Genomic DNA, 27,648 nt, shown 5'->3' with positions numbered 1-27,648 from the left:
ATTAACGAGACCCTCGTTGTGTCTATTCTGCTAACGCTAACGTTACCTCTCATTGTGTCTATTCTACAAGCGTTAACGTTAGCTGTAACGTTACCAGTCGCGTCTATTTGCTAACGTTAGCATTAGGTAATAACCGGTTTAAAATGGATGGTGATTACCTCACGTTGTGTCTATTCTACTAGCATTAACGTTACTCATACAAACAATCAATAGCGAGTTATATTGATCACGCTATGTACGATAGCCATGCTAAAACGCTAGCACAACATTAGCACCTAACCTAACAACAAGCCTTAACAAGTCAGCGATCTTTTTGCGAGACTAAACTCTCCGCTCGGTGGCAAATTGTGTTGATGTCGGTTTTGTTTAATCAATAAATGAGGCAGAATACACAGTGACTGTATCCTTTGTTTATTGCACTTGTGCCTGCTGCAAACATAATGCTTATGAAATCCTAGAGACGCGTCTCTATTCTGACCAATCAGTGGTCTGCAGTGTTTCACGTGACTTTTCTGGTACCCAAAGTACCTGATAATCGCAACAATACTTCCGGTCCGGTCGGTGGGCTTCAAAATAAAAGTCTAAAACACCGGAAAAGACGGAGCGGTGGGCTTCAAAATAAAAGTTTTGGGAAATAAATGTCTCCAAAAAAAAAATTCTCTAACCGGTCGCAATAATATCGCTTATCGCGATATTTTCGGGGGCAATTAATCGCCCAGCAAAATGTGTTATCGTGGCAGGCCTACAGACAGTGGTGCTCGACAAACACTCTTTATTTAGTGTTTATTATTACAACTCAACCACACAGACAGTGGTGCTCGACAAACACTCTTTATTTAGTGTTTATTATTACAACTCAACCACACAGACAGTGGTGCTCGACAAACACTCTTCATTTAGTGTTTATTATTACAACTCAACCACACAGACAGTGGTGCTCGACAAACACTTTTCATTTAGTGTTTATTATTACAACTCAACCACACAGACAGTGGTGCTCGACAAACACTCTTCATTTAGTGTTTATTATTACAACTCAACCACACAGACAGTGGTGCTCGACAAACACTCTTCATTTAGTGTTTATTATTACAACTCAACCACACAGACAGACAGTGGTGCTCGACAAACACTCTTCATTTAGTGTTTATTATTACAACTCAACCACACAGACAGTGGTGCTCGACAAACACTCTTCATTTAGTGTTTATTATTACAACTCAACCACACAGACAGTGGTGCTCGACAAACACTCTTCATTTAGTGTTTATTATTACAACTCAACCACACAGACAGTGGTGCTCGACAAACACTCTTCATTTAGTGTTTATTATTACAACTCAACCACACAGACAGTGGTGCTCGACAAACACTCTTTATTTAGTGTTTATTAATACAACTCAACCACACAGACAGTGGTGCTCGACAAACACTCTTCATTTAGTGTTTATTATTACAACTCAACCACACAGACAGTGGTGCTCGACAAACACTCTTCATTTAGTGTTTATTATTACAACTCAACCACACAGACAGTGGTGCTCGACAAACACTCTTTATTTAGTGTTTATTATTACAACTCAACCACACAGACAGTGGTGCTCGACAAACACTCTTCATTTAGTGTTTATTATTACAACTCAACCACACAGACAGTGGTGCTCGACAAACACTCTTCATTTAGTGTTTATTATTACAACTCAACCACACAGACAGTGGTGCTCGACAAACACTCTTTATTTAGTGTTTATTATTACAACTCAACCACACAGACAGTGGTGCTCGACAAACACTCTTCATTTAGTGTTTATTATTACAACTCAACCACACAGACAGTGGTGCTCGACAAACACTCTTCATTTAGTGTTTATTATTACAACTCAACCACACAGACAGTGGTGCTCGACAAACACTCTTTATTTAGTGTTTATTATTACAACTCAACCACACAGACAGTGGTGCTCGACAAACACTCTTTATTTAGTGTTTATTATTACAACTCAACCACACAGACAGTGGTGCTCGACAAACACTCTTCATTTAGTGTTTATTATTACAACTCAACCACACAGACAGTGGTGCTCGACAAACACTCTTCATTTAGTGTTTATTATTACAACTCAACCACACAGACAGTGGTGCTCGACAAACACTCTTCATTTAGTGTTTATTATTACAACTCAACCACACAGACAGTGGTGCTCGACAAACACTCTTTATTTAGTGTTTATTATTACAACTCAACCACACAGACAGTGGTGCTCGACAAACACTCTTCATTTAGTGTTTATTATTACAACTCAACCACACAGACAGTGGTGCTCGACAAACACTCTTCATTTAGTGTTTATTATTACAACTCAACCACACAGACAGTGGTGCTCGACAAACACTCTTTATTTAGTGTTTATTATTACAACTCAACCACACAGACAGTGGTGCTCGACAAACACTCGTAAGTTAGTTGTTTAAAAGTTAGGTGTTTATTATATGCAGAGTGGAATTCTTTATGACTGTAATGACAGACACAGTTGCAATATCAAATAGGGACGGCATGAGACAGTGATGTTTTCCCAGATCCAGAACTTGCATGAATTACTCAAGTAGTGCTCCAGTAATCGTTTACTCGTTTAGGGTAATCTATTTTTAGAATGCATCTTAAAGCGCATGGCAGCAGCAATAACCAGATAATCCGCTGAGTCACACACACGCGCGGACATAACAATGCACGGCAATAAACCTGATGCTTAATGCGTATTGTCAGTCAAACCAGTCCGTTACCATTTGTAATAATTACATTACCTCACTCTGTCTGCAGCAGGTCTCTGCTCGTGGAACAGCATGCATGTCCGTATCAATAGTCTATGAACGCTACGCAAAGTGCAAGACATGTTGTTGGCACAATTTGGAAATGCACGAACATAAACCGCTGTTTTTATCTTTTAGATAACGCTAAGCTAACAAACGTTCCGCTGTAGCGTTAAGTGGACTCTCCACGCTCCACAGCTCCCAGCTTCCTGCAACAACTCACACCTCGCAGGGTTTCATTCAAGCACGTTTTGGATGTAGTTGGTGGTAACCAAACATTTAAATAAAGAACCTCAAAAATGACGAGTTCAGTTGAAAGGGTGAGTAGTGTACTGGAGTAATCTACTGCTTACACCCATCTCTATTATCAAATACCACGGGGTACGTCATTACCACCCTGGCTGTGCTCTGGTTAGGTTCCCTCAGAGTGTTACTACAGGGGGGGAAACCAGGGGACATCTGGTTGCCTGAGGCAGAGGTTACACCTTTCGTATCATCTTCGTATTGTTTTCTTATGCGTATCGCCGCGACGTCGTGCGCCTGAGTCACACTTTCGTTTTTTTTCTCGTTTTTGTCAGCCGAGCACACTGATGTAGTACACTGCCAAAGCAGTAGGTGGCAAACATGAAGGCAATTTCAACCAATCAGAACGAATGTGCCAATACACTTCCTGGTGGAAGCTCCAGCAAAGAAAATGTCAATAAGGCAGGCGCCTATGCCGCGCCACCATCTTGCTTGCTCACTCAATGAAGCAATTCTTTTTTCAGCAAAGCCTAATAAAAGTGCAATAAACAAAACGGATACATTCACTGTGTGTTCTGCCTGTCATTTGTTGATGAAACAAAACTAACATCAACACAAGTGACCACCAAGAGCGGATAGTTTAGTCTAAAAAACGATCGGTAGCATTGTTAGCTGCATGCTAACGTCAATGGAGTATGCCATTATAACAATATAGCATTGTGGCTAGAAGCTAACGTTAGCTCACGCTACTTAGCCAGCACGAAACTGATGATATCGCGAGCTATCAGTAGTTAGATAACATTAGAGACAACGCTGTGTGTATTAAACAAAGGTGAATAGATGACTGGGCCATTTTGTTTAATGCTTGTTAAGTTGAAAGAGGAACTCTGAGCTAACAGGGTCTGAATCCTGATAGCTCACGTTAGCCAGCTGCTCATGCAATCGGTAATGCTAGCAGAATGAATGGATGTAAACTTTATTTAACATATTGCATATGGGTACAATACAATACGGCTCAATACAAACAATTGTTAAGGGAATGCAGACTGTTGTAGCTTGGACTGGGGTCCTTATAACAATAACTTGACAACACATGGTAGCTGAAGCTATTTGGGACACGGAGCTCTGTCCCAAACACACACACTGTTGTCACCGGAAGGGCACGCAGATGGTATCTACTGCGCATGGGCGTTTTCGCAACAACTGCTCCGTGCTGACTACACGCTGTTGTCGACTCGTTTTTTTTTGCGTATCTCCAAACGCAAACACAATTTTGCGTTTCAGCCGTATCCACAAAAAAACGCCAAAAAACGCATTTCTGTGTAGATAGGACATGAAACGTCGTCAAAAACGTATAAAAAAACGCCAGGAATACACTAGTCTAACCATAGCCTGAGACTGAGCTCAGTCTTCCAGTAATTAATCAGCTGTGAATCTGAGGAAATCGCCTCCTCACCAGCTGAGCCAGTGGGGGGGGGGGGGTTCTCACGGGAGAGCAGTCGGCTCTACCTTCAGGCAGGCGCACATGACCACCTCACCATGGACAGATAGAATTGGAAATCGTCAACAAAACGTTATATAATCAAAAAGTATAATCAATATCAATCATGGGTCCACTGCTTAGAAGTAGTGCTTTTTAGGGATGGGCACATGAAGGCATATAACTATCTCAATATTTTATAAAAAAAAAAAAAAAAAAAGGGAATTGGTTATCCCAAAGCGCTCCATAACTCATGCCTCACATTCACTCACTCACTCACACATTCACACACCGACGGCGGAGGCAACATGCGAGGTGCCGACCTGCTCATCTGGAGCAGTTAGGGGTTAAGTGTCTTGCTCTACCTCCTGAGCCACAGTCTTTGTGTTCCATTTATTAGTCAAATAAGGAAACCAAATCCAACAACTCCAAGTCCAGTCTGTGTCAGTCAGTTGTGTCAGTCAGTTGTGTCAGTCAGTTGTGTCAGTAGTTGTGTCAGTAGTTGTGTCAGTAGTTGTGTCAGTAGTTGTGTCAGTCAGTTGTGTCAGTCAGTTGTGTCAGTAGTTGTGTCAGTAGTTGTGTCAGTAGTTGTGTCAGTAGTTGTGTCAGTCAGTTGTGTCAGTCAGTTGTGTCAGTAGTTGTGTCAGTAGTTGTGTCAGTAGTTGTGTCAGTAGTTGTGTCAGTAGTTGTGTCAGTCAGTTGTGTCAGTAGTTGTGTCAGTAGTTGTGTCAGTCAGTTGTGTCAGTAGTTGTGTCAGTCAGTTGTGTCAGTCAGTTGTGTCAGTAGTTCACACCATGTCCATCCCTGGTGCCTGTCATCACAATTCAGGAGTCCAGAATATGAGCAGCTTCACTGCTTCAGAGGAGCTACAACCTGCACTAGAGAAGATAAGATATTCTGGCGTCATAGCAGCATTGGGGGAGGGGGGAGGTACAAGTATGGGCAGGGTAACACTTATAGGCATTAGATCATCTAAATATAGGCATTAGATCATCTGAATATAAACATATGAGACTAAATAAACTGTGTAAACAATATAGTTACTCTGAATATAATAAAAAACATGAGAAAAATAAACCGTGTAAACAATATAGTTAACTCTGAATATAAAAAAGCAGATGAGGGTCTGTAACATTTTAATCTGAATGTATACTATGAGTAAGTGTAAAAGTAAACAGTATACACAAGGTGCAGTATACACAAGGTGCAGTATACCAGGGCTCTACAGTGCGAGCATTTCACTTGTATTTGCCCCTAAAAATAGATTTGTGCGAACCGGAAAAATAATTCAGGAGCACAGTGTGCGAGTAATCGTTTTGCGCAGTGGGCGTGTCAACGCGCAATTGTCGTTTCATAATAGACACGGAGCAGCGCGGACCAGCTCCGTAACAACCACATCTACACAACTTGTCAACTGACATCCTTTGCTTCTAGTAGACAAGACATGGGCCAATGTGTGATTTTGGTGGTATGTGCTATTTGCACAGATGTTTGTCCCTTAGTATGCACATGCACAGTATAATATGCATGTAATAAATAGTTTGTTAATAAACTCTGTTACTTGAAACATTTTCACTGTGCTCCTAAATTGGTCTGTGTGCTCCTAAATTTCTTTGTGTGCTCCTAATTTGTTTTAGGGAACAGGGTTAGTGTAGAGCCCTGTATACACAAGGTACCCAAACTGGCATGATATACGTCATACGTTGTAGTCTGTAGGGGTGGGAATCGCCAGAGACCTCACGATAAGATACTATCGCGATACTTGCGTCACGATACGATATTATCGCGATACGCTGAGTATTAAAAAAAATAATTATGTTTTTTTATCTAATTTAATTTATTACCATTTTTCAACTGCAAAGTAAAACTTTGTCAACATGTTTTATCTAATAAAATAAAGTTCAGTCTGTTCATCTCACTTCAATAATTTTTATTGCAGAACATGGTATTTTCTCAAGCAGACAGATGTAAACACTGTAATCTGTGTTGCATGTACCTGACAAACTCAACTGTTTGTATTACAGTCATATTCCAACTTAACTGAATGCACGTGTGTGTGTGTGTGTGGACTACTGTACTATTACAGGTATTGAAATGAACAATGCAACTTCCTTATACATTTTTTATTTTTATATTATTTATGAATAATTAAATATCGATACTTGGCGTCCCTGTATCGATACAGTATCGGCACGCAAAGTATCGCGATACTACGTATCGATTTCCTCCCCCACCCCTAGTAGTCTGCAGGTTTTCTAACCCCCCCCCCCTTTCTCTCTCTCTCTCTCTCTCTCTCTCTCTCTCTCTCTCAGATCTTGAATGAGTGGAGAGGAATCTAAAGCACAGCTATGCAGACCATCAAGTGTGTCGTCGTTGGTGACGGAGCAGTGGGTAAAACCTGTCTGCTCATCTCTTATACAACAAACAAGTTTCCCTCTGAATACGTCCCCACGGTGAGTCCTGTGTGTCTGCTACTGCTATGTGTCCCAATTAGGGACGGGCGGGAGTCATCGATTACTCGTAGCAAATATACATATTTGTTTCACATGTATGTGTAAGATTATAACTGTTTGTTGGTTTCCTTAATAAACATATACGTGAATGAACAAAATTAAGTAAAAAAAAAAAAAACTCTTTCACCAAATTAACCTGAAACAACTATCGCCAGTAAATGTGAAAAACAGTGATTGGTGTGATTCCTAGATAGAGACGACTCCCCATTCAGAGAGATGGAGGTCAGAGAGATGGAGGTCAGAGAGATGGAGGTCAGAGAGATGGAGATGGAGGTCAGAGAGATGGAGGTCAGAGAGATGGAGGTCAGAGAGATGGAGGTCAGAAAGATGGAGGTCAGAGAGATGGAGGTCAGAGACATGGAGGTCAGAGAGATGGAGGTCAGGCCTCACTCAGAGAGATGGAGGTCAGAGAGATGGAGGTCAGGCGCTTCAGTCTCATCAGTCATCAGGACAGACTCTGGTGACGTTGTGATCCAGTGTGTTTGCTGCTGCATGTGTCTAACCGCCGCCGCCTGTGTGTGTTGCAGGTGTTTGATAACTATGCTGTCACTGTGATGATCGGAGGGGAGCCCTACACCCTGGGGCTGTTTGATACCGCAGGTACGTCTCCTGTAATTGCCCAGGTCTGACCTAAAGAATGCTTATTATACTTTGTTTTATCCATGTTGAGAGTGAATAACGGGTAAGCAGCGAGGTGCAATGTAGGCTTGTTCAACATGAAAAAAGTCGGTGGACAAAATTCCTATAGTTTCTCAATAGTCCAGTGCGCTCCACAGAACGGGCCGTCAGATAGACACGTTGGTTGCGTGTAGTGTAGGATAGACCGATAGAGAGAGACGCTTGTCTCTGGTTTTATAATAAAAAATGGCAAAAAGGCAAAGGTATACTGTTCAGTGCTTACGGCCATACCAACCTGAGCACGCCCGATCTGATCTCGGTTCATGGCGTTTGGGAGATCAAAATCCGATACATAAAGTTGAAAACTTTGATGGACTTACTGGCGCACGTCGCAATTGATTTATCTGTATCATATGTACAGATATAGATATAGTATTAATATGTACAGTGATACAGGTATAAAGACACTATGGTAGTAAGTCATACTGGCCAGCAGTTTAACTAGTAAGAGTAGGTAAGGAATATGTACAGATATAGATATAGTATTAATATGTACAGTGATGCAGGTATAAATACACTATGGTAGTAAGTCATACTGGCCAGCAGCGTAACTAGTAAGAGTAGGTAAGGGATATGTACAGATATAGATATAGTATACATTTGAGTACAGCCAGCTGTGATCGATTACCATTGAAAACTATCTAGTCTACAGATATGTAAAAAGGATTATATGCAGGTATGTACAGACAGATATGTTCTGTTCCGACTGTGCTGGACTGGTAGAATTACCTTCTTTTTAAAGAAAAAAGCTATCCCCATTTTAACCATACATGCACACTGATCAGCCTGTAAACTAAAAAACGAACCTTCTAACTTACTATTATGTACCCTACTACTATACTACTACCAAACCTATCAATCTAATAGGTCTATACTACTATGCTACTACTTATACTACTACCTTTCATGCTAATGTGTCTATACTACTATGCACTCAGAGTGTAACACTCAAGTTCAACACCATTTAACTAACAATACCACTGACCCTTAGCTGCTGACTTGTTGTACAGAACTTGTGAGTGTCTTTTGGATAAAAGCGTTCAGCTAAATTACTAAATGCAATGAAGGAACAAACCACTTAGGACTGTGTTTATGATATATGGGTCGACCCAGAGCTGTTTATTACCACCGTTTGGACAACAAGGTTTCAAAAAGAGTTCTAGAGTGTCAGTATGACTCACTATGGTGAGGTGTCCACAACATGGCGTCCTCCATAGCGTCCAACCCGGTCGAACTCTGGTGATAAATGTGTCTCCCCCCCCCCATTTAAACCCTACGTTTATGAGCTGTCTTCCTCCACATTCCAGACGGAGTGTGACATCGGGGTGTGTTTATTGTGTCATTATTTGAGATCGGGACATTAGTTCTGGAACTGCTTCTGGACGGGCTCAGTACTGGTCCCCCCAGATTGTGTTTGTTCGCTGTGTGTCTAATCTGCGTGAGAAGGGCAGCCGGCGAGGTCTCTCTCCATCTCTGCTGTAACAGCGAGCCACCCGCTGGACAACGTGGCGGAGAAGAGGCTCTTTGTGTCCTCGGATGTCCTAGATAGCATGAATTCATGTACATTGTGTTTGGTCGTGTGTCTAATGTGTGTGTGTGTGTGGCGTCTTTAGGTCAGGAGGATTACGACAGGTTACGACCCCTGAGCTACCCCCAGACAGACGTCTTCCTCGTCTGTTTCTCTGTCGTATCCCCCTCCTCCTTCGAAAACGTCAAAGAAAAGGCAAGTCTGCCCCCGTTCCCATTTCCCTTCTCTCTCTCTCCCCCTCCTCCTCCTCCTCTCATCTCTCTTGCCCCCCCCTTCTTACTCCACACCAGGGGTTCTCATTTTATTTAGGATTTTTTTGGCGACCCCACACTTAACACATTGGGTGCCAACGATGAGAAATCTCGTTGTTGGCCACCATGCGTTGAGTGCCAATGACGAGAAATCTCGTTATTTAATCGTTATTTCTTTTATTAGCGATATCCATTCATTTCTCATCCATCCAGCCTCACGTTATCATTGAGACTGGCTCTGAGCTCGAAAAGGGCAAATACCGCCCCCTATCGTCTCCCGGATGGTATTGCACCCATTGGAATGGAGTCGATGGAAATGCATGAGGAAAAAAAACTCCGGGCTCCACATTTTACTTCTGAGCCATGTAACCTGAGACTATTGCATTCATTGAGGCAACCGAAAGCAGCGTGGATTATCTGTTTTGAGGTCTTAACGTTGGATCAATAAACGCGATTGATATTTGGAATGGCGATCAGGAATTGGATTAATCTTTTTGCAGAACATCTGATGTGAGGACTTTATTTTACCAGTCTTGGGCATAACAAAAAATATTGTTTGTTTCCTGTTGGTTGCCAGTTAAGGCCATGGGTAGGTAGGGAATTTTTATTTCTATTTAATCTTTTTATTCTTTCCCACGGCGACTATGGATAGGGAATTTCTTTATTTAATTAAAATGTTCACAACAACATGGATGCATGTACTCTGCCAGCATGTTTAATATCCATAATACTAAAGGTTTGACTAAGATTTCTATGAAACTTCATTCAAAAACAACAAAAAAAAATGATTTTTTTTTTAATAAATGTTTTTAAAAACTCATAAAATATATTGGGTTGCACCTAAATCGGCAGGGTCGGTCGGCAACCGGAAACAAACCATTATTTTTTTTAGGCCCTGGGGTAATCAGATGTTTTTTCACAGATTTCACAACGTGTCTCGTGTGTGTGTGTGTGCCGTTGGCTCCAGGCAGGGCATAGATAATCGATTGTTCAGCCCGCTTCTCTAGCGTGCATAAGTACACATATACTATCGATAATCTAGCGTTTATTTGAAAACTATTCATAAATAGGCCAAAAAATTTCAATGTGTTTTGTGTATTGTATTCCAAAGGGCTATTTTGACGGATTTTTCTGGAATCACTAGAAATCTTCAAAACTATACTCGTATTCAAAACGGTATAAAATGGAAATGTACTGATGAAAAAACAATCCGTTTCGTACATGTTGACTGCAAGCAAGTCATTGATACGCGACGGTTGTATTGGACACATAGCCATAATTTAAGATATAGTTTATGCGTTCGCAAATATCCCCGTCCTCTCATTGACTAAAGCGCTGGCACTCAAGCGATAAATAGCGCACCCCCTGCTGGCAACCAATGTGTTAATGTATTGTGTAATTTCAACATGGAATTAAGGAATATCAAAATAAAAGCACACGTTGTTGAACTTGATCATGCATATTTATTAGAATCTTTTTATTACAGCACTATGTTATCAATACACATTTATAAAAGAGGCATATTTAGCCAAAATATGTTGCCAGAACATTCAATTTTTATATATGTTTTTTAGGGCTGTCTTAAATACTTCGAAGCTTCGAAGCTTTGTTCGATGGCATGAGCTTCGAACATAAAAAATAAATCGAAGTGTAAAAAAATAAAAAAAATTGCCTCCAAAATGCATCTCCAAGGGAATATCCCTTGGAGTTGTACACGACGGCGATGCCACACAAAACATTAATAAGGCTATGCCTATGCTGCTATGACTAATGTGTTACCAAGTTGGCTAATTTAATTGTAATCATCTGCTTTTGTAGGTGCATTGTCTGATATAATTATAAATTAAATATAATATAATTGTTTGCTTGATAGACGAAGGTTGCAACATAATTATGTAATGTCATGTCGTTGGCTGTGAGAGCAGCCCCACTGCACCCAGGCAGCGCAGCCGAGTGAAACCTTGTTGGCTGCGTCACAGTCACTAAAGGGGCTACTTAATTAATTAATCCAATCCACTTTATTTATAGAGCACATTTAAAAACAACAAAGTTTACCAAAGTGCTGTACAAGTCCCACAACATAAGATAAAAAAATATATATATATATATTATAATTAATATATATATATATTTTTTTCTCGAAGCTTCGAATTAAAATCGAAGCTCGGCCCTGAAGCTTCGATTGCCAAAAAAAGCTTCGAAGGTCAGCCCTAATGTTTTTAATTATATTTTTTATAATAATAATAATTTATTTTTTTTACTTGCCACAATGCACTGTCACCTACCCACGACCCCACTTTGGGTCGCGACCCATAATTTGAGAACCGCTGCTCCACACAAACCCGTTTGACACTGTCCTCTGCCTTGCCGTGTGTGTGTTCTCCAGTGGGTGCCTGAGATCACCCACCACTGTCCAAAGACGCCCTTCCTGCTGGTGGGAACCCAGATCGACTTGCGAGACGACCCGTCCACCATAGAGAAGTTGGCCAAGAACAAGCAGAAGCCCATCACCCCGGAGACGGCCGAGAAGCTGGCCCGGGACCTCAAGGCTGTCAAATACGTGGAGTGCTCTGCCCTCACGCAGGTAAGACACGCCCCCTCCCCTCCGCACAGACACAACCTCACCTCAAGGCCGTTAAGTACGTGGAGAGCCCCGCCCTCACGCAGGTAAGACACGCCCCCTCCCCTCCGCACTGACACAACCTCACCTCAAGGCCGTTAAGTACGAGGAGTGCTCCGCCCTCACGCAGGTAAGACACGCCCCCTCCCCTCCGCACTGACACAACCTCACCTCAAGGCCGTTAAGTACGAGGAGTGCTCCGCCCTCACGCAGGCAAGACATGCCCCCTCCCCTCCGCACAGACACAACCTCACCTCAAGGCCGTTAAGTACGTGGAGAGCCCCGCCCTCACGCAGGTAAGACACGCCCCCTCCCCTCCGCACTGACACAACCTCACCTCAAGGCCGTTAAGTACGAGGAGTGCTCCGCCCTCACGCAGGTAAGACATGCCCCCTCCCAAACACACAGACACAAAGTCACCTTGTGATCTTCAATTACAATAACAACCATGAAAGTGGAGGAAACGGGGAACACGTCCCTGACTTACAGACACGACGCTAGCATGACTCGTGTTAGTTGTTGGCAGAGTTGCCCGTTAAAATCCCTGGACGTTGTGTCATAGAGTAATGAACAAGGCTACGGTACGCGGTCTGGCTTTAGTCGCATGAAGCGTCTTTACACGGTACACCTATATACCGGGTCGCTGGCTGAGCTTTAGTCGTATGAATTGTCTTACTGTAATACTCTTCCATTTCTCTGTGAGGGCTAGATCTTACTGTAATACCCCCCCCCCCCCCGAGTAGGGACGGGCATTTGAAGGTACATCAGAATTTCTATATGAATCCTTAATTGGTTGACCGAACTAGCCAAAGACGAGATGACGTCATAACGTAGCCTGAAGGGCTTCTGTGATCCTCATTTTCACCAAACAAATGATCATCGTTTTCCATATAATTAATCAAATAAATAAGGAAACCAAATCCAATCTAGTTCAATTGATTGAACATAGAAATGTGAAATCAGTAGGCTGAATGAGTGCAGTCGACACAGACGAAAACCATCAGCTATACTGCCCTTCAGAAGCTAACTAACCACCAGCTATACTGCCCTTCAGAAGCTAACTAACCGTCAGCTATACTGCCCTTCAGAAGCTAGTTAACCACCAGCTATACTGCCCTTCAGAAGCTAACCATCAGCTATACTGCTCTTCAGAAGCTAGTTAACCACCAGCTATACTGCCCTTCAGAAGCTAACCATCAGCTATACTGCCCTTCAGAAGCTAACCATCAGCTATACTGCCCTTCAGAAGCTAACTAACCATCAGCTATACTGCCCTTCAGAAGCTAACTAACCATCAGCTATACTGCCCTTCAGAAGCTAACTAACCATCAGCTATACTGCCCTTCAGAAGCTAACTAACCATCAGCTATACTGCCCTTCAGAAGCTAACTAACCATCAGCTATACTGCCCTTCAGAAGCTAACTAACCATCAGCTATACTGCTCTTCAGAAGCTAGTTAACCACCAGCTATACTGCCCTTCAGAAGCTAACCATCAGCTATACTGCCCTTCAGAAGCTAACCATCAGCTATACTGCCCTTCAGAAGCTAACTAACCATCAGCTATACTGCCCTTCAGAAGCTAACTAACCATCAGCTATACTGCCCTTCAGAAGCTAACTAACCATCAGCTATACTGCCCTTCAGAAGCTAACTAACCATCAGCTATAGTGCCCTTCAGAAGCTAACTAACCATCAGCTATACTGCCCTTCAGAAGCTAACTAACCATCAGCTATACTGCCCTTCAGAAGCTAACTAACCATCAGCTATACTGCCCTTCAGAAGCTAACTAACCATCAGCTATACTGCCCTTCAGAAGCTAACTAACCATCAGCTATACTGCCCTTCAGAAGCTAACTAACCATCAGCTATACTGCCCTTCAGAAGCTAACCATCAGCTATACTGCCCTTCAGAAGCTAACTAACCATCAGCTATACTGCCCTTCAGAAGCTAACTAACCATCAGCTATACTGCCCTTCAGAAGCTAACTAACCATCAGCTATACTGCCCTTCAGAAGCTAACTAACCATCAGCTATACTGCCCTTCAGAAGCTAACTAACAATCAGCTATACTGCCCTTCAGAAGCTAACTAACCATCAGCTATACTGCCCTTCAGAAGCTAACTAACCATCAGCTATACTGCCCTTCAGAAGCTAACTAACCATCAGCTATACTGCCCTTCAGAAGCTAACTAACCATCAGCTATACTGCCCTTCAGAAGCTAACTAACCATCAGCTATACTGCCCTTCAGAAGCTAACTAACCATCAGCTATACTGCCCTTCAGAAGCTAACCTAAGTGTTTGGTAACTGGCAGCTGTAGCCTGAGTCAGGGATGGTGGGGGGAGAACAATGGGTCTGATAGAGCTCTACTGGAGCCATGCTCCTCTCCCCCCCTCCTCTCCTCCCCTCTCTCCTCTCCTCTCCTCTCCGCTCCTCCTCTCCCTCCTCTCCTCCCCCTCCTCTCCCCCTCTCCTCTCCTCTACCCCCTCTCCTCTCCTCCCATCCTCTCCCCCCTCTCCTCTCATCCTCTCCTCCTCTCCCCCCTCTCTCCTCTCCTCTCCTCCTCTCCCCTCCCTGCTCCACCCTTCCTGTCTCTCTCCCTCCCTGGCGAGAACAGTTGCACAGCTGCCGATGCAATATCCTGTTTCCTGTCCGGTACCTCAGCTCAAAGTCTAGAGTCGTTCTCTCTCCGTCCACACCTCAGTCTCTGTAGCCCACTGTAGAACTGCTCTCTCTCTCTCTCTCTCTCTCTCTCTCTCTCTCTCTCTCTCTCTCTCTCTCTCTCTCTCTCTCTCTCTCTCTCTCTCTTTCTTTCTCCCTGCCATGTCGTCTGCTCAACACAGTTGCTTCTCTTTCTCTCTCTCTCTCTCTCTCTCTCTGTTTGCTAACAGTGCTCTTGTCTCTCTCCCCTCCCTCTCTCCCTGTAGCGAGGGCTGAAGAATGTATTTGATGAAGCTATCCTAGCCGCCCTAGAGCCACCCGAGACGCAGAGAAAGAGGAAATGCTGTATATTTTAAACTCTCCTAACCCTAACCCTGCTGTCATCCCTCTCTCCTCCTCCCCCCCCCGCGCCACTGCTGTCATCCCTCTCCTCTCCTCTCTCGTCCTCTCCTCTCTCGTCCTCTCCTCTCTCGTCCTCTCCTCTCTCGTCCTCTCCTCTCTCGTCCTCTCTACTCTCGTCCTCTCCTCTCCTCTCCTCTCTCGTCCTCTCCTCTCTCGTCCTCTCCTCTCTCGTCCTCTCCTCTCTCGTCCTCTCCTCTCCTCTCCTCTCTCGTCCTCTCCTCTCTCGTCCTCTCCTCTCTCGTCCTCTCCTCTCTCGTCCTCTCCTCTCTCGTCCTCTCCTCTCTCGTCCTCTCCTCTCTCGTCCTCTCCTCTCTCGTCCTCTCCTCTCTCGTCCTCTCCTCTCTCGTCCTCTCCTCTCTCGTCCTCTCCTCTCTCGTCCTCTCCTCTCTCGTCCTCTCCTCTCTCGTCCTCTCCTCTCTCGTCCTCTCCTCTCTCGTCCTCTCCTCTCTCGTCCTCTCCTCTCTCGTCCTCTCCTCTCTCGTCCTCTCCTCTCTCGTCCTCTACTCTCGTCCTCTCCTCTCTCGTCCTCTCCTCTCTCGTCCTCTCCTCTCTCGTCCTCTCCTCTCTCGTCCTCTCCTCTCTCGTCCTCTCCTCTCTCGTCCTCTCCTCTCTCGTCCTCTCCTCTCTCGTCCTCTCCTCTCTCGTCCTCTCCTCTCTCGTCCTCTCCTCTCTCGTCCTCTCCTCTCTCGTCCTCTCCTCTCTCGTCCTCTCTACTCTCCTCTCTCGTCCTCTCCTCTCTCGTCCTCTCTACTCTCCTCTCTCGTCCTCTCCTCTCCTCTCTCGTCCTCTCCTCTCTCGTCCTCTCCTCTCTCGTCCTCTCCTCTCTCGTCCTCTCCTCTCTCGTCCTCTCCTCTCTCGTCCTCTCCTCTCTCGTCCTCTCCTCTCTCGTCCTCTCCTCTCTCGTCCTCTCCTCTCTCGTCCTCTCCTCTCTCGTCCTCTCCTCTCTCGTCCTCTCCTCTCTCGTCCTCTCCTCTCTCGTCCTCTCCTCTCTCGTCCTCTCCTCTCTCGTCCTCTCCTCTCTCGTCCTCTCCTCTCTCGTCCTCTCCTCTCTCGTCCTCTCCTCTCTCGTCCTCTCCTCTCTCGTCCTCTCCTCTCTCGTCCTCTCCTCTCTCGTCCTCTACTCTCGTCCTCTCCTCTCTCGTCCTCTCCTCTCTCGTCCTCTCCTCTCTCGTCCTCTCCTCTCTCGTCCTCTCCTCTCTCGTCCTCTCCTCTCTCGTCCTCTCCTCTCTCGTCCTCTCCTCTCTCGTCCTCTCCTCTCTCGTCCTCTCCTCTCTCGTCCTCTCCTCTCTCGTCCTCTCCTCTCTCGTCCTCTCCTCTCTCGTCCTCTCCTCTCTCGTCCTCTCTACTCTCCTCTCTCGTCCTCTCCTCTCTCGTCCTCTCTACTCTCCTCTCTCGTCCTCTCCTCTCCTCTCTCGTCCTCTCCTCTCTCGTCCTCTCCTCTCTCGTCCTCTCCTCTCTCGTCCTCTCCTCTCTCGTCCTCTCCTCTCTCGTCCTCTCCTCTCTCGTCCTCTCCTCTCTCGTCCTCTCCTCTCTCGTCCTCTCCTCTCTCGTCCTCTCCTCTCTCGTCCTCTCCTCTCTCGTCCTCTCCTCTCTCGTCCTCTCCTCTCTCGTCCTCTCCTCTCTCGTCCTCTCCTCTCTCGTCCTCTCCTCTCTCGTCCTCTCCTCTCTCGTCCTCTCCTCTCTCGTCCTCTCCTCTCTCGTCCTCTCCTCTCTCGTCCTCTCTACTCTCCTCTCTCGTCCTCTCCTCTCTCGTCCTCTCTACTCTCCTCTCTCGTCCTCTCCTCTCCTCTCTCGTCCTCTCCTCTCTCGTCCTCTCCTCTCTCGTCCTCTCCTCTCTCGTCCTCTCCTCTCTCGTCCTCTCCTCTCTCGTCCTCTCCTCTCTCGTCCTCTCCTCTCTCGTCCTCTCCTCTCTCGTCCTCTCCTCTCTCGTCCATTCCTCTCTCGTCCTCTCCTCTCTCGTCCTCTCCTCTCTCGTCCTCTCCTCTCTCGTCCTCTCCTCTCTCGTCCTCTACCCTCCTTCCTGTCTCCATGTCGTCTCCTCACCACGCCGTGCACCTCTGGGAGTTTTGCTAATTGTGTTTTCTAAGCTGTACCAAGCTGTAACATGCTGTGTGGTTGGTGTGTATTAACATACTTCATGGTACCGGGGGGGGGGGGGGGTTAGTTTTAACACCATTAATGCTCCAGTCGGGGGGCCAATCACCAGTCTGTCACACTGTTCACTGTATAGGTTACTACCTTTGCCCAGAGCTGGTGTATATAAGGTCCCTGGCCAAGTGTAGATCTGTGGCCTATAGAGGAGCAAGGGTGCCGTTTGGGATTCAGCCGTTGTTTGCTTTGGTCAGTCTTGTCGAGTTGGTCTATGTGGAGAGAGGGTTGGGAGAGGAGCAGGCTGGTAAAGAGGTGCCTCCTAAAGTGTGTAAACGGAAGTACAGGAAGTACAGGCTTTCCGGTTTCGACAAAACAATTATAGAAACGTGTGAAGTGCAGGAACAATATGTCCTCGTTTAAGCCACTGCAACGGCTTTGCCTGAAGAATTCACTACATGACCGGGACGTTCTATAGCTTGTTTGCCGACAGGATTCGGGAAAAGTTTGGTCCGTTCGGAGGCGGCTAACAGGGGAAGTACAATTCTACCCCATACACACTTTCGGCAGTAGTTCTTTACCAGGCTTTATCTCACGGAGGAGATAAAACTGGAAACGAGGTTGGGAGAGGAGGGAGGTAGTGGACCTGACAGTGTTGTGATTGGTTGGGAGAGGAGGGAGGTAGTGGGCCTGACAGTGTTGTGATTGGTTTAGAGGGTTGGGAGAGTGGGAGGGGGTAGTGGGCCTGACAGTGTTGTGATTGGTTTAGAGGGTTGGGAGAGGAGGGAGGTAGTGGGCCTGACAGTGTTGTGATTGGTTTAGAGGGTTGGGAGAGTGGGAGGGGGTAGTGGGCCTGACAGTGTTGTGATTGGTTTAGAGGATTGGGAGAGGAGGGAGGTAGTGGGCCTGATGGTGTTGTGATTGGTTTAGAGGGTTGGGAGAGGAGGGAGGTAGTGGGCCTGACAGTGTTGTGATTGGTTGGGAGAGGAGGGAGGTAGTGGGCCTGACAGTGTTGTGATTGGTTGGGAGAGGAGGGAGGTAGTGGGCCTGACAGTGTTGTGATTGGTTGGGAGAGGAGGGAGGTAGTGGGCCTGACAGTGTTGTGATTGGTTTAGAGGGTTGGGAGAGGAGGGAGGTAGTGGGCCTGACGGTGTTGTGATTGGTTTAGAGGGTTGGGAGAGGAGGGAGGTAGTGGGCCTGACAGTGTTGTGATTGGTTTAGAGGGTTGGGAGAGGGGGGGGTAGTGGGCCTGACAGTGTTGTGATTGGTTTAGAGGGTTGGGAGAGGGGGAGGGGGTAGTGGGCCTGACAGTGTTGTGATTGGTTTAGAGGATTGGGAGAGGAGGGATGTAGTGGGTTTGACAGTGTTGTGATTGGTTTAGAGGATTGGGAGAGGAGGGATGTAGTGGGTTTGACAGTGTTGTGATTGGTTTAGAGGATTGGGAGAGGAGGGAGGTAGTGGGTTTGACAGTGTTGTGATTGGTTTAGAGGGTTGGGAGAGGGGGAGGTAGTGGGCCTGACAGTGTTGTGATTGGTTTAGAGGGTTGGGAGAGGAGGGATGTAGTGGGTTTGACAGTGTTGTGACTGGTTTGACAGAGCCTCCATTCCTAATGTTAAAGGGGCACTTCACCAAAAAACAATGTTGATTTATTTTGCACAGTCTCACACACATCCAAACGCTCTAAACAGTTTTGCCCACGTTCATCTTGTTTGACAGTTATCGAGAGTGAATGAGTATGAATCGGAAGGTTCCCGGTTTGATTCCTGCTGGCAGCATGTCAAAGTGTCCTTGAGCAAGACACTTAACCCCTAACTGTTTCCGATGAGCAGGTTGGCACCCTGCCGGGTCGCCTCCTCCCTATACAGTAAATGTAGTCCATTTACCATCGAGGACATTGAATCCTTGTGTTGTGTTAATTACAGCTCAATGAAATGATAAGGTAGCAGTCCCTATAGGACAAGGTATTGTTATTTATCTACATCATTTCATTGAGCTGCAATTAACACAACACAAAGGATCACTGGTGGGCCGGCCATATTCAAAATCAATTTACTCCCAATAATTCAAACTAAATGAACACGTGCAAAACTGTTTAGAGCTTCTGGATATGCGTGAGATTATGTAGAACATAAACCAGCATTGTGTTTTTGGTGAAGTTTCCCTTTTAATGTATTTTTTTGTACTGCTGTTACTGTAAGATTACACAGATCTCTCTGACTGGTTAAGTATAGGGCTGTTAAGATAAGATATCCGACTATGGTTAAGTATAGGGCTGTTAAGATAAGATATCCGACTATGGTTAAGTATAGGGCTGTTAAGATAAGATATCTGACTATGGGCTGTTAAGTCCTATATGGAGAGGGTTGGTTGGGCCAATGTGGCAACAAACGAAATTAATTTAGATCCTCAACCTCTTTATCACCTTGATACCAAGGCTGTACAGTAGTATAGCTCATTATAGAGAGAGCTTTATTGACCCGTTATTGATATTGGCTTATAATTAAGCTCTTAAGTGATTTTCCTGAGAGTTAAAGTGCTTATTTCTAGCAATGAAATAAAGACATGATTTCTGACTTAGTTGGCCCAACTTTCTCTCTATAGACTCTTAATGTGCCATTTGCTACAGTGCTGCTGTCTGGGAGTCCAGATACTACTACTAATAATAATAGTAATAATTATAATAAAACTAATATAATTGTGTGAAATGATTTGTGAAATTCATTAATAAAGAACAAATTAAATTGCTATCCTTCTCTCTGGCTCTCTTCCTTTCCTGCTCTATCTACTGTCTATGTCTATGCGTGTGTGTGTGTGCGTGTGTGTTGACGGTAGAGTTGGGTCCGTTAAATTATTTCTTTTTTGCATCTTGACCGGAAGAAACCCAGTGTCAAATGACTAGTATTGAATCCATGGCTATAATATAGAATATAGATTTAGCTCTACAAACAAGGTGACCGATTACATTGGGTTAATGGGTGGCATGAGCCTATGCACTTCCCGGAAGGGGCGTGGCACCCAATGTGTTAATGGAACTAGTTAGTAAAACAAGTCAAGCTCGTACTCTTAATAACCTTTAGGATTGTGTTGTTGTTGTTGTTGTTACTCCCAACATGGCTGAATATTCTATTACTGCACTGAGTGCAATAAAAGCAACACATTATTATTTTAATTATCTTTTGTTTCTTTCTCAAATAAGTACCTTAAAAATATATATTTTGAGAAGGGATTTGGATTTGATGAGCAGATTTTACCCTGGATTCAGATTTGATACGAAACACCCCCCCAACCCTCGCTGGCGTTGGTGACCCCTGTTCTCTCGTTCCTCCACTTTCTGCCTTGATTTGCCTTTTGACCCGTTACACCTGCACAACACTCACATGTGTGTCCATTCCTTTGTCCAAATGTCTCACAACATATAGGTTATAGCAGGTCTACACATCTGTCAGGACAGGACATTAGTATACTATATAAGTCATCCACTTAAGATACGTATTGGGTTGTTTTGACCGTATTAAAGTAGTGTGGCGGAGAAAGCAGGCGTCCAATGTGATCAGACCACATGATGCCGTTTCTTCACTGTTCACCTCGTTCCTTTACCCACCGTTTCTTGCCGTCTACTCAGTGTTCATGCAGTCATTGAGTTTAACCCTTTTGTTTAACCTGTGTATGTGTGTGTGTGTGTGTGTGTGTGTTTTGACTACGTTCACACTGCAGAGGAAAGTGGCCCCAAATCTGATTTCTTTGCTCCTCTGTGACTCAGACCTGATGTCTTCAGAACAGTGTGAGCAGCACAGATCACATGGCACCTGATCTCAGAACAGTGTGAGCAGCACAGATCACATGGCACCTGATCTCAGAACAGTGTGAGCAGCACAGATCACATGACATCTGATCTCAGAACAGTGTGAGCAGCACAGATCACATGGCATCTGATCTCAGAACAGTGTGAGCAGCACAGATCACATGGCACCTGATCTCAGAACAGTGTGAGCAGCACAGATCACATGGCACCTGATCTCAGAACAGTGTGAGCAGCACAGATCACATGGCATCTGATCTTTTCAATTCTGATTCGGCCACTTTCATAATAATGTGCTCCTAAATCAGATACTGGTCTGATCTTTAGCAACGTGACCTCAGTCTGAACAGTCATGTGATGCAACTTTTACGTCACTAGTCTAGGTTGACATTTGTCCAAATTTCTTTTACGTCCATCTTCATTATTGTTCCTTTGCGCATGTGGGTCAGTTCAGGAGCGTGATCTGATATTAGACACATAAAAAAATAAAAAAGTATAATAATAATATATATATATATAATAATAAACATTATTTGTATAGCACCTTTCATACAAGAATTGCAGCGCAAAGGCCGCCGCAGCAGTAATGTAGACACAAAATAGACATAGACATGAAATGAGCAGAGCACTGCCAGAGTTCACAGCACACAACATTGGCAGAATAAGAGCGATGCATAATGTGCAGAAACATAAAAGAATAGGCACAACATTAACCGTCTGTAGTGTGGTAGTGAAAGGGTTAACCTTCTGTATTGTCGCAGTGAACGGGTTAACCCTTTGGTAGTGCGGCAGTGAAAGGGTTAACAAGATAATTTACACTGTATAGAAATCACAGCATATACAGTGTGTGATGAGCAATGCATGAGAATTGAGCACTTAGGCCTGCAGTGTGAACGAAGCCATTGAGCCTCTTTGAGTTGAAGCCTTTCGTTTGACCTGTGTGTGTATTTGTGTGCGTGTGCATCACCCCCTCATTGAGCCTGTGTGTGTTTGTGTTCACAGAAAGGCCTAAAGAATGTGTTTGATGAGGCCATATTGGCAGCACTGGAGCCACCAGAGCCCAAGAAGAAACGCAAATGTGTGCTGCTATGAGTGACATCACCCACAACACACGCCCATAACACACACACACACACACACACACACACACACACCCATATATATACACAGACACACACACACACACACCCCAGCCCGTTGCACCGCCCCCACCACCCCTACCCTCTTCCTCATTTGATCTGCTGAGGCTGATTGACAGCTTCGTCCCCCACAGCCAAGAGTTTCAGATCCTCTGCACCAATGAGCTGCTCCATCCCTGCCTCTGAGCCTGGCAGGACAGGGGGACCAGAGACCAACCGGCTCCGGGTCGGGAGGCGGGTCGACACGCCAGGCTTATGTACAAGTCGTTTTTACAAACCTGTGGTCTTTGATAGATTGACTCTAGTCAGTGTTGTGGCCTATTCGCTTCTAGGTCCCCAGCCATGTAGTCATTGGCCGATTTTAAAGCTTTTTGATGGAGGTAAAGTCCCGCCCCCACCCTGCACCTCTTTCCAGCTGCCCGATTTTGACAGCTACATCCGGTCCCTCCTCTCGACGAGCACACTCGTTGCCCAATCCCCACGCTCGCTTTCGGCGCTACCTGAAGAGGTGCTAACAGAGTAGTGTTTTTGCTTTTGTTTGCCAACACCCATCCCCCCCCCCCCCCCCCCACAAACACAACAGAAGTCTGAAACATTTATCTCGTATTCCAGAGGGGCTCTAGGATCTGGGTTCTGGGAACTAGGCTCTGGGTTCTAGGATCTGGGTTCTAGGATCTGGGTTCTAGGCTCTGGGTTCTAGGATCTAGGCTCTGGGTTCTAGGATCTGGGTTCTAGGCTCTGGGTTCTAGGATCTGGGTTCTAGGATCTGGGTTCTCGGATCTAGGCTCTGGGTTCTAGGATCTGGGTTCTAGGATCTGGGTTCTGGGCTCTTGGCTCTGGGATCTAGGCACCAGATACCCACTTGAGGCTCTAGGGGGAAACAGTTTTGAAAGGCCTCTATCCTTGATAACAATGGGGGCTGAATGGAATTCCTCCACATTGTTCTCTGCATCCAGTCCTGTCAGGCCTCAGAGTCTCCAGGCTCTTAAGAGTATTATAGACTATTTGGAATATGATTTTAACTGAAGAGCTAAAGGTGTCCGTCAGCGATGGGTCTCTCTCTCCCGAGCGGACCGCAGGAATTGGTGTTTTTTGAAGCAGGGAATTTAAACAGTGTTAGCGGAACAAGCTGTGTGTTCTTAATGCGTCGCCAGGGACCAAGGGGAGCGCAAGCAGGACGTTGGTGAAACATTGTCGTGACCATACAATTAGAATGGAAATGTCCACACACACAAAAAAAAAACATTAAAACAATGTTTGCCATATTCTGTGTTTTTAGATATGGCTGGATTTAATCTAAATAACCTCGTCCTTTTTAAGCGTTGGGTCACAAGGCTACAGCTGTTTTCACAGCTGCTCTGCCCGTTGTGACTGTATGGTTGTGTTCTGGTGATGCAGGGTTAGGGCCCTGGTCTCTGTTCTGCTGATGCAGGCAGGGTTAGGGCATGCAGGCCGGTTTAGGGTTAGAGCCCTGGTCTCTAATGTTAGGTTTAACATATGTAATAAATTAATAATTAAGCTGACACACAATGTCAATGTAGGCTCCAGATGTTTTTACCAAAATCTTGTTTTGTTTTTCTTTTAATGTTTTTGCTGTGCTGTTGTTTTTATAGATATAAATATAGATATATATTTATATATATAAAGGTTACTTTCACTCCTTTTACACTTAGGGGTCAGAACTCGTCTGAACTCTTACCTGCCAGTGACACAAAGAAAACTGGTTGAATATGAATCACAGCCTCTAATGGACGAGTTTGGTAAAAGGTTATTTGTGATTGGATGATGTTATTTCTTTGTCTGTTTTGTTTTGTTTTGTTTTGTTTAGTTTTTAGTTTTTTTTTACTGGTGGCTTAAGAGTTGGGTTGACGTCTAGCCCAAGTCAGTATAATTATTATTATTATTATTATTATTATTATTATTATTATTATTATTATTATTATAACCTGTTTTTGGTGCAAAACCAAATGCTTTGTCTGAAGTCTTTGTTCTTTGTATATGCATTATTTTCAAAAATATTAAACCTATACCTTAATTGCCTTTACTCCTTCTGCAATCTTTGTTTTCTTTGTAGTACTCATCACCAATTACATTTAGTCATTTAGCTAAACGCTTTTAAAAATGGTTAGAATACCACTTACAGCTCCTTTTAAAGTGGTTAAAAATACCATTTGATTGATTTAAAATGTCAAATTTGGCTAGAAGCCAAGGTAGGGCGAGTGCCATACCAAAACGACGCCACTGTGTCAGACCCATGTTTTTCTTTTCTTTTTTTCTTATCTTTTTTTCCCCTCCTCTTTTTCCGATTTTTCTCCCATCCCACTGTTAGTCGTTATGCCAATTCCCAACTCCCTTCCTGGTTGTTGCGCACCCCCCCTACTGTTGGTCCGAGAGGCCGGAGACTATCACATGCTATCCTCCGACACATGTGCAGCCAGCCGGCAGCCAGCCTGGCAGCTCAGATTCTCACTGGGAGAGTGTAACGTGTGGAAGGTCACACTACCTCCCTCCAGATCCTACCTTCACTGAGCAGGCACCCCGACCGAACTGTAAGAGTATTTTTCTGTTTACAACGCCCTCCCTCTAATACTGCCAATTGTATTAGTACGGACGACCAGCCAAACTGAAAACAATGTGGAGAGCTGGATTCGAACACGCGGACCCAGCGTCTCCAGCATTGGTGGTGAGTGCCTTGCCCACTGCACCACCTAGCCGCCCGTCAGACCCATGTTACTGACCAGACACTCTATATCAGTGATGGCTGTCAGACCCATGTTACTGACCAGACACTCTATATCAGTGATGGCTGTCAGACCCATGCTACTGACCAGACACTCTATATCAGTGATGGCTGTCAGACCCATGCTACTGACCAGACACTCTATATCAGTGATGGCTGTCAGACCCATGTTACTGACCAGACACTCTATATCAGTGATGGCTGTCAGACCCATGTTACTGACCAGACACTCTGTATCAGTGATGGCTGTCAGACCCATGCTACTGACCAGACACTCTATATCAGTGATGGCTGTCAGACCCATGTTACTGACCAGACACTCTATATCAGTGATGGCTGTCAGACCCATGTTACTGACCAGACACTCTATATCAGGCTGTCAGACCCATGTTACTGACCAGACACTCTATAACAGTGATGGCTGTCAGACCCATGTTACTGACCAGACACTCTATAACAGTGATGGCTGTCAGACCCATGTTACTGACCAGACACTCTATAACAGCGATGGCTGTCAGACCCATGTTACTGACCAGACACTCTGTATCATTGATGGCTGTCAGACCCATGTTACTGACCAGACACTATATGGCTGTCAGACCCATGTTACTGACCAGACACTCTATATCAGTGATGGCTGTCAGACCCATGATACTGACCAGACACACTATATCAGTGATGGCTGTCAGACCCATGTTACTGACCAGACACTCTATAACAGTGATGGCTGTCAGACCCATGTTACTGACCAGACACTCTGTATCAGTGATGTCAGACCCATGTTACTGACTAGACACTCTATAACAGTGATGGCTGTCAGACCCATGTTACTGACCAGACACACTATATCAGTGATGGCTGTCAGACCCATGTTACTGACCAGACACACTATATCAGTGATGGCTGTCAGACCCATGTTACTGACCAGACACTCTATATCAGTGATGGCTGTCAGACCCATGTTACTGACCAGACACACTATATCAGTGATGGCTGTCAGACCCATGTTACTGACCAGACACTCTATATCAGTGATGGCTGTCAGACCCATGTTACTGACCAGACACTCTATATCAGTGATGACTGTCAGACCCATGTTACTGACCAGACACTCTGTAACAGTGATGGCTGTCAGACCCATGTTACTGACCAGACACTCTATATCAGGCTGTCAGACCCATGTTACTGACCAGACACTCTATAACAGTGATGGCTGTCAGACCCATGTTACTGACCAGACACTCTATAACAGCGATGGCTGTCAGACCCATGTTACTGACCAGACACTCTGTATCAGTGATGGCTGTCAGACCCATGTTACTGACCAGACACTATATGGCTGTCAGACCCATGTTACTGACCAGACACTCTATATCAGTGATGGCTGTCAGACCCATGATACTGACCAGACACTATATCAGTGATGGCTGTCAGACCCATGTTACTGACCAGACACTCTGTAACAGTGATGGCTGTCAGACCCATGTTACTGACCAGACACTCTATAACAGTGATGGCTGTCAGACCCATGTTACTGACCAGACACTCTGTATCAGTGATGTCAGACCCATGTTACTGACTAGACACTCTATAACAGTGATGGCTGTCAGACCCATGTTACTGACCAGACACTCTATATCAGTGATGGCTGTCAGACCCATGTTACTGACCAGACACACTATATCAGTGATGGCTGTCAGACCCATGTTACTGACCAGACACTCTATATCAGTGATGGCTGTCAGACCCATGTTACTGACCAGACACTCTATATCAGTGATGACTGTCAGACCCATGTTACTGACCAGACACTCTGTAACAGTGATGGCTGTCAGACCCATGTTACTGACCAGACACTCTGTATCAGTGATGACTGTCAGACCCATGTTACTGACCAGACACTATATCAGTGATGGCTGTCAGACCCATGTTACTGACCAGACACTCTGTATCAGTGATGGCTGTCAGACCCATGTTACTGACCAGACACTCTATAACAGTGATGGCTGTCAGACCCATGCTACTGACCAGACACTCTGTATCAGTGATGGCTGTCAGACCCATGTTACTGACCAGACACTATATGGCTGTCAGACCCATGTTACTGACCAGACACTCTATATCAGTGATGGCTGTCAGACCCATGTTACTGACCAGACACTCTATAACAGTGATGGCTGTCAGACCCATGTTACTGACCAGACACTCTATAACAGTGATGGCTGTCAGACCCATGTTACTGACCAGACACTCTATAACAGTGATGGCTGTCAGACCCATGTTACTGACCAGACACTGTATCAGTGATGGCTGTCAGACCCATGTTACTGACCAGACACTATATCAGTGATGGCTGTCAGACCCATGTCACTGACCAGACACTCTGTATCAGTGATGGCTGTCAGACCCATGTTACTGACCAGACACTATATCAGTGATGGCTGTCAGACCCATGTCACTGACCAGACACTCTATATCAGTGATGGCTGTCAGACCCATGTTACTGACCAGACACTCTGTATCAGTGATGGCTGTCAGACCCATGTTACTGACCAGACACTATATCAGTGATGGTTGTCAGACCCATGTTACTGACCAGACACTCTATATCGCTGATGGCTGTCAGAATGTAGAGCTATTATTTTAACATGTAGACACTTGTTTTAAAAATGGTTAAAAATACCACGTTACTTC

General features: G+C 45.1%; 1 protein-coding gene across 1 annotated transcript in view; it reads left to right on the top strand.

Annotated features, from left to right (window-relative positions):
- cdc42 (cell division cycle 42) overlaps positions 1 to 24,258 on the top strand; it is a 42,062-nt gene extending 17,804 nt beyond the window's left edge. The window contains exons 2-6 of the mRNA XM_084316497.1: positions 6,844 to 6,984; positions 7,572 to 7,644; positions 9,336 to 9,445; positions 11,888 to 12,085; positions 22,078 to 24,258. Of these exons, the coding sequence (XP_084172623.1) occupies positions 6,880 to 6,984; positions 7,572 to 7,644; positions 9,336 to 9,445; positions 11,888 to 12,085; positions 22,078 to 22,167 (576 nt within the window). The 5' untranslated portion in view covers positions 6,844 to 6,879 and the 3' untranslated portion in view covers positions 22,168 to 24,258. The remainder of the gene's footprint in view (positions 1 to 6,843; positions 6,985 to 7,571; positions 7,645 to 9,335; positions 9,446 to 11,887; positions 12,086 to 22,077) is intronic.
- The last annotated feature ends 3,390 nt before the right edge of the window (positions 24,259 to 27,648 follow it).

This window comes from Notolepis coatsorum (genome assembly GCF_963971535.1).
Source record: "Notolepis coatsorum genome assembly, chromosome: 6".
Classification (NCBI taxonomy): Eukaryota; Metazoa; Chordata; class Actinopteri; order Aulopiformes; family Paralepididae; genus Notolepis; species Notolepis coatsorum.
This window is presented reverse-complemented; position numbering and strand designations above follow the sequence as displayed.